The 7,960-nt window shown below is 38.4% G+C and overlaps 1 protein-coding gene across 1 annotated transcript; it reads right to left on the bottom strand.

Annotated features, from left to right (window-relative positions):
* Positions 1-2,843: 2,843 nt before the first annotated feature.
* LOC116121203 (probable terpene synthase 6) lies at positions 2,844-6,136 on the bottom strand. Its single transcript, XM_031407146.1, has 3 exons — positions 6,074-6,136; positions 3,314-3,562; positions 2,844-3,134 (listed from the first exon to the last, which is right to left on the bottom strand). Exons 1-3 carry the CDS (start codon positions 6,134-6,136, stop codon positions 2,844-2,846), a joined length of 603 nt encoding a protein of 200 aa, XP_031263006.1.
* Between the last annotated feature and the right edge of the window lie 1,824 nt (positions 6,137-7,960).

The raw sequence follows: 7,960 nt of genomic DNA, 5'->3' as shown, positions 1-7,960 counted from the left end.
GTGGAAGGCATAGACTATAATGAAATATCTCCCCATTTGTAAAGCATGCTTCAATCAAATTCTGATTTCTCTGGTTGTACAGTTCAATCTGGAACTGGAGCAACTGGATGTAAAACAGCCTTTTTACATGGTGACTTGGAAGAGATATTCTAATGGAGCAGCCAGAGGGATATTCAGGACCAGCAGGTAAAGTTTGTCTTCTTAGAAAATCACTTTATGGCTTAAAACAGTCACCACGACAGTGGTATAAGAAATTTGACTCTTTATGATTGAAATTGGCTTTAATAGATGTCAATTTGATAGCTGTTTTTATTTTAAAAGAATTCTGATTTGTCTTATACTTACTTATTGCTTTATGTGGATGACATGTTGGTTGCTTGCCATGACAAAACTGAGATTATTCGTTGAAGAAAATTCTCAATACCAAGTTTGAAATGAAGGAGCTGGGTCAGCTCAAAAGATTCTTGGTATTACCATCATAAGAGACAGAATGCAGGAAGATTGAAGCTGGTTCAAGAAGAATATGCAGAGAAAATTCTACAGAAATTTAATATGCAATGCTAAGGCTGTCCAAACTCCCCTAGGCACACATAAAGCTTTCTCATGACATGCCCAAAACAGAAGAAGAGCAAAAGGAATGTCCACCATTCCATATGCAATGCCCTGGGCAGTCTATGTACCTAATGGTTTGCACCAGGCCAGATTGGCATATTCTGTGAGTTTAGTAAGTAGATTCATGAGTAATGCAGGAAGACTCCATTGGTCTGCACTCAAATGGTTTGAGATACTTACAAGGATCAAATCTGTGGGCATAGTTTTTAGTAAGAACAAGGAAGAAAAATACTGCATTAGAGGTTATGTTGATGCTGATTATGCAGGGGCCTTGATAAGAGAAAGTCCACTTCAGATTGTGTTTTTACCTGTGGGAAATGTGATTAGCTGGAAGTCAAAGCTTCAGCATATGGTTACTCTCTCATCAACAGAATCTGAATATGTAGCCTTGACAGAAGCATCAAAGGAAGCGTATGGCTTAAGGGTTTTGTGAATGAATTGGAGCTGGACAGAAAATTGTGGAGATCAAAAGTGACAGTCAAGTACAATATATCTGTCCAAGAACCAAGTCTTCCATGAGAGGACAAAACACATAGATGTAAGAATGCATTTCATCAGAGAATTGATTGAAAAAGGAGAAGTCAAGGTTGAGAAGATAGAGGAACTCACAACCCTGCAGACATGCTCACCAAACTAGTCACTGCAATAAACATAGGCTCTGTAGGAGCCTAGTACATGTTCAAGCATAATTCAGTTTTGCCAAGGCCACTTAGGGTGTCAATTCACAACCAAGTGTGAGAATTGTGATGATGAGTGGCTTGTGTATGCCACGGTGGAGTCAGCATCAGTCAAAGAAGTCAGCCTTAAAATTAACCAATACGGCAGCGTTTCACAGCCATCAGTTTTAAGTGCCTTATCGGGCACACGAATTTCATTCTGTTGCAAAGATCGCAGCTCCTTTACGCCTTCTCTGGTTCATTCTCAGCCCTACAGCAAAGATTCTAGTGCTCCTTTGCTCTAACAAACTGCAGATTTTTCTGGACAGCTAGAGGATGATCAATGGAGTCCTGATCTGTATAAAATCAAATCTTTTGTGCTGAAGAAAAACAGAGTTTTCAGAGGGATATTTCGGGTGTGTTCTTTCTTGTTTTTCCTGGTTGTTTACTCTTTGTAATCTTGGTTTCCTTGAGTAATAAAATACCCTATAGTGTGCCTTGAAGAGTGGATGTAGGCTACCTTAGCCGAACCACTATAAATCCCCTGTGTCAATTGTTTTTTCTGTTATTTCATGGTTTTCTTAATCTCTACTTTGATTGCTTGTTGATTGATAAGATCGTGTTAGCTCATTGATTGATTTGATATGCATAACTGAAAGCCCTAATTAGTCACTACATAAATAATGTTCATTGTCTATAATAAATTCATTGTACTTATTTACTTAATTAAATAATATTTATTGTATATAATTGCATTAATTTAATTAAATGTATTCAACAAAAAACTCTGTGTGCATAATTTAATTGAATTAAATGTATTCATTGTACTTAATATTTTTAATTGTATTAAATGTATTCAACGAATTAGATTAAAAATAATCTTTATACTTTATAAACAAATACAATGTCTTATTATATTTCATAATTATAATGGGTTCCCATCTAAAATTGTTAAAAAATCAATCATGACAGATTTAATAAAATATCATAGTCAATTAGCAAATTATTTATTTATGATATGAATGAGATTATAGAGTTATGTAAGGTTTTCCAGAAAAGTATTATTTTATTAATTTATTGAAATAATCAATTTAACCTACTAGCTCAAATCGGGACCGTAAGAAATTATTATATAATAAAGGTTATTAATTTATCGAGTATTAATTTATAGAGGTTATACTGTATAGGGTTAAAGAATATACCCCCCTGAGGTAATATAAAATAACAAAAATCCCCTTTTCGTTAATATACTATTAGTTGATCATTAAATTTTCCTTGTTAGAAGTTCATAAATATTACCAAGTTGCCTCTCTACCCTTTTTTTTTAACACCCAAACCTTAAAGGCAGGGGTACTTTTGTTATTTCTGAAACCTCAAAGAATTATTTGTTACTTTATCAAACTTTTCGTCAATGTCATTAATTATAATATACACACTTTTATGAAATAGTTGTGTAAATATTATGATTAATGTATCTGAAATTTAAACATTCAAAACATAACTCTACTTCAAATAGTTCTTCTTCCAAGCAACAACAAATATTGAACTAATACATTATTAGTTCATAAGTCTTAATTAAATAGGAATTGGATGAATGATAAGCTTGGTGATGTAATCTTTCAAAGCCTCTGGGCATGTAACTGCATCTTTTTCCTTGTAGAGAATTTCTATTACGCGCGCACTATTGACAAGTGTAATTAGGACTTTTGATGACACAGCTGTTGGCTTCATGCACTCCTTATTCAGATCCTTCCATCCATCACTCATAATTCTCTTAAACTTTTCAACTGTTTCCTCTTTCGAGATGTCATATTCCTTCATGCAACACTCCACGGTAGAGGCAACATGTCCCCTCTTTTGCTCATCCTTCAAATATCAATTTATAATTAATTAGATACATACAAATTCAATATATTTATAGGGTCGGAATTTAGTCTAGTTTTTATATATTACTTCTTTAAGCAAGTTCTACTGTGTTACACGAATTGATATTGCTACAAACAAATTAAAGATTGAAATTTCATATATATATATATATAAAATACCTCGTGAGATACAATATCACACTGGAGACGGCCGATTATATATGCAGCTCTAACAATTTTAGGGCCGCTCTTCAGCCATTCAAATTCTTTAATCCCTACAGCTCCCATTCCAACAAAATAAGTTGCTGCATAGAAGGAAATACTACCAGCTGGGGCTAACTCACTGTTCAAACGTTCCTCAAATGGCGGGACAAAGCCTTTACGGAACCATTCAGCCTCAAGAAGGGAGACTTTCAGCAGGTCCTTTATCTGAATATTATAAACGAAGTATATAAATAAATAACAAACATATACACATGAGATGGAATACTCATTAAGAGTTAATTTCTCTACGCAGACTTTATCTCTGATTTTTCATCCAAAATGGTTTCTATTTATGTTACAATGTTTTCATAAAAATAATGTGATGATGTGGTATATACCTAACAAGGTTATTGCTGTTAATTTGTAATAAAAAATTTCCATGCTACAGAGGTTGCACAAACACAAAAGTTTCTTTTCTTTTGTGAATGTCTAATTTTTTTTTATATAGTTCACGAAGTGACCAAGGTAACTGAATTCTTGGTAGTGAATTGCCCATCTACTTTTAATAGAATCCTAAGGCGACCTCTGTTGAGAAACTTTAAGGCAGTCACTTCGATATACCATCTGAAAATGAAGTTCCCCACCCTGACGGGGATAAGGGAAGTCAGCGGATCTCAACGCCCATCTCGCGACTGTTATATGAAAGTAGTATAGATGACATGCAAAAGGAAAGGTATCTCGTGCAACATTCCCCGACAGGCAATGGCGATCAGTCGGATCGAGCCACAGCCCAGCCCAATCGAGGATAATATGGATCCTCGTATTCAGGAATGCCCTTCTAGTGGACCAGTTGAGGATCTTTCTAAAGTATCGGTCGACTAGAGCGAGCCGAGCAGAGTGTTAAGGATTGGGAGCAATCTCAACCCCCAGCTCGCCACCAAACTGATCAGCTTCCTCAGATAGAATATCGATGTGTTCGCATGGTCACATGCGGATATGGTCGGGATTAGCTCGAATATTATTTGCCATGCATTGAACATCGACAATGTAGCCAAGCTGGTTCAAAAAAAGAGAAGAGCGATGGACCCGGAGCGATATGCTGCCTTAAAACTTGAGGTGGATAACCTAATTTGAAATGGATCCAACCGAGAAACGCTCTATCCGACTTGGGTTGCCAACCGGTCCTAGTGAAGAAACCTAATGGCAAATGGCGAACCTGCGTCAACTTCACCGACCTCAACAAGGCATGCCCAAAAGATAGTTTTCCCCTGCCCAAGATCGACCAGCTCATGGATGCCACCTCAGGGCACGAGCTGCTGAGTTTTATGGACGCGTACTATGGATACAATCACATTTCGATGTACACGTCAGACGAAGAGCATACATCCTTTGTTACAGATCGGGGGTTGTACTGCTATAGAGTTATGCCCTTTGGCCTCAAGAATGCTGGCGTAACTTACCAGCAGTTGGTTAACTGAATTTCTCCAAACAGATTGGAAGATCGATGGAGGTCTATATGGATGACATGCTAGTCAAGTCGCATGTCGCTTCAGATCACATAACGCATCTCGCTGAGATGTTCGACATCCTCCGACAGTACGGAATGAAGCTAAACTCCTTCAAGTGCTCATTTAGAGTATCCTCGGAAAAATTCCTAGGATACATGGTTAACCAACGGGGAATTGAGATCAACCCCGAGAAAATCCAAGCCCTTTTTGACATAAAAAGCCCGAGCAACAAAAAGCAAGTCATGAGCCTGAATGGGCGAATAGCGGTGCTAAGTCGCTTCATATCAAGGGCAACAGATCACTGCTTGCCATTCTTCAATGTTCTAAGGGCCAATAAAAAGTTCGAGTGGACTCCCGAGTGTGAACAGGTATTCCAGAATATTAAAGAACACCTCGAAAAGCCACTTCTTCTGTCCAAGCCTCTCCCACAAGAGATCCTCCTCTTGTACCTGTCCGTCTCTCAGTTCACGGTCAGTGCAACCTTAATTTGGGAAGAGGATAAGGTCTAATGGCCAGTATATTACACGAGCAAGCGTCTGTTAGATGCTGAGATGCGGTATTTGAAAATGGAACGATTAGCTTATGCCCTGCTGATCACTTCCAAGAAGTTGTGACCTTACTTCCATGCTCATATGATCCATGTAATGACCAATTACTCGCTCAAGCAGGTCCTCCAGAAATTAGAGGCATCGGGTAAATTATTATAATGGGCCATGAAATTAAGTCAGTTCGATCTGAAGTACAGACTGGGAGCAACTATCAAAGGGCAGGCTGTTGCTGACTTCATATCAAAATTCTCACATCATCCAATGAATGAGTCGGAGCAACAGTCCAGCGAAGTCATTTAGACAACTGCTCAAAATCTATCGACCTGGAGACTCTACGTCGATGGATCATCGAATAGAAAGAGGGCCGAGGCGGGTCTTCTCCTTTTGAGTCTCGTAGGGGCTCACATTCATGGCATTCTCCGGTTTTGTTTTAAGGCAACCAATAATGAGACCGAGTACGAAGTTCTGCTCTTTGGACTACGGTTAGCCAGAGAAATGGGTGCTACTGCGATCAGTATCCACAGTGACTCCATGTTGGTTGTTAACCAGATTTGGGGGGAATACCAAGCTGAGGAGAAAAATATGATCAGCTATCTAGAGAAAGCTAAGGTCACACTCGAGCCGTTCAAGCACTTCACGATCACACAGATTCCTAGAGATAACAACTCTGTGGCAGATGCCTTGGCAAGAATAGCCTCGTCATTGGACTTAGATGCACTGGAGAGCATTCCTGTTCGACCCATCGAGATCCCCAGTATCAGTCTGATCAAACAGACCATGAATGTAACAAAACCAGATTCATGGATGGCCCCTATCACTCGGTATCTCGGAGATGGAACCTTGCCTGACGAAAAGGTCTAAGCAAGGACCATCTGAACAAGATCTGCTCGTTATACCCTCATCAGAGACCAGCTATACAGGCGAGGGTTTAGCGCCCCTCTCCTCTGATGTGTAAACAGCGAAGAGGCAGATTACATCATGAGGGAGATACATGAAGGGATCTGTGGTAATCACGTCGCTGCACGGTCTCTCACCAATAAAGTTGTTCGTCAAGGGTACTACTGGCCCCTAATCCAAGAAGACGCCTACAACTTTGTCAAGAAGTGTGACAAGTGCCAACGGTTCGCGAACATACCGCAGGCTCCCTCCTACCAACTAATAACTATGACTAGCCTCTGGCCTTTCTCCATGTGGGGGATTGATCTCATCGGTCCCCTGTCAGTTGGTAAAGGAGGAGTAAAATATGTCATGGTCGCGGTGGATTACTTTACCAAATGGATCAAAGCCGAACCATTAGTCGCGATCATGACCAGAAAGCTCAAGGACTTCATCTTCAAAAACATCGTGTGCTGCTATGGGATTCCTCATACCCTTATATCCGACAACGAAAAGCAATTCGATAACGAGCTGGGTATTTACAAAAAACTAACTAAGGTTCTCTCTATTTCTCAATTTCAAGAACTCAAACAAAACTAACTGTTACTGAAGTTAAGGCCTCTTGACATAACCTTTTGTCCTGTCATGTTGCAGTTGTTATTCCTTCCAGAATTTGTGTATTTTTTTCATGATGCAGCTATTATTCTTTCCAGAATTTGTGTATTTTTTTTCATGATGCAGCTATTATTCCTTCCAGAATTTGTGTATTTTTTTAGAAGAATTGATATCTTTCAATGAAGGAGTGTTGTAGAGGAGTATTATGCAGAGTAGTGTTGTGCAGAAATGATGATTTTGTTTTGTCATGTTTGTCATGAAGGAGTTCTACAGAGAAGTGTTTATGCAGAGTAGTGTTCTGAAGTATTATGTGGGGAAGTGTTTATAAAGAGTAGTGTTGTGAAGTATTATGCAGAGTAGTGTTCTGTAGAGTGATGTTAATCACTACTATTAAAATGTAGATTTAAGTTGCTATTTTTAGAGTGATGCAGTGCACTATTCAGATTCTTTTTCAGTTCATTAAGTTCAGTTGGTATGCAGAGGAATGCTTTACAGAGTAATGTTATGTAGAGTGATGCAGTTCCTTTTTCATATGCAGATTTAATTTCAGTTGGCTGAGTTCAGTTATTATGTTGAGAAGTGTTATACAAAATAGTGTTATGCAAAGTAATGTAGTTCACTATCTAGATATAGAGCTTCAATTTTGGTTTTGCTTCTTCAGTTGTTTGATTTTGCTTGCAACTCTAATTTCATTAGTTTAGGAGTAAAGCTCATATTCGTAATTCAATTGCATCAGCTCAGATCAAGTTATCTGGCATTAATACAGCCTAGTTAACTCAACTAAGTCTTCAGCAGTCTTGATAAAAGCTTAGTTGAATCAATGTTTTTGATCCAATATAGACAAGTTGGTTGAGAGTAGTCCAGTCTACAAAGGCATGTTGGCCACAAATATAAAAAAGAACTTTATAGGTAAACAACTGCAGTTTAGTTTAAGAGGGAGTGTTGGTAAGAGGCTGAAAAGAGCAATAATTAAAAGGTTGAGGAATCAATCTGTAATTTCTCCTATTTCTCTCACAAAGAAAGGTGTCGTTTTTGTATACTCAATAGCTCTTATCTTAGCGTACTCAGTCTCTCCA

Source organism: Pistacia vera, unplaced genomic scaffold (genome assembly GCF_008641045.1).
Source record: "Pistacia vera cultivar Batoury unplaced genomic scaffold, PisVer_v2 Contig970, whole genome shotgun sequence".
Lineage (NCBI taxonomy): Eukaryota > Viridiplantae > Streptophyta > Magnoliopsida > Sapindales > Anacardiaceae > Pistacia > Pistacia vera.
The sequence above is the reverse complement of the archived record's forward strand: the minus strand, read 5'-3'. Positions and strand labels throughout refer to the sequence as shown.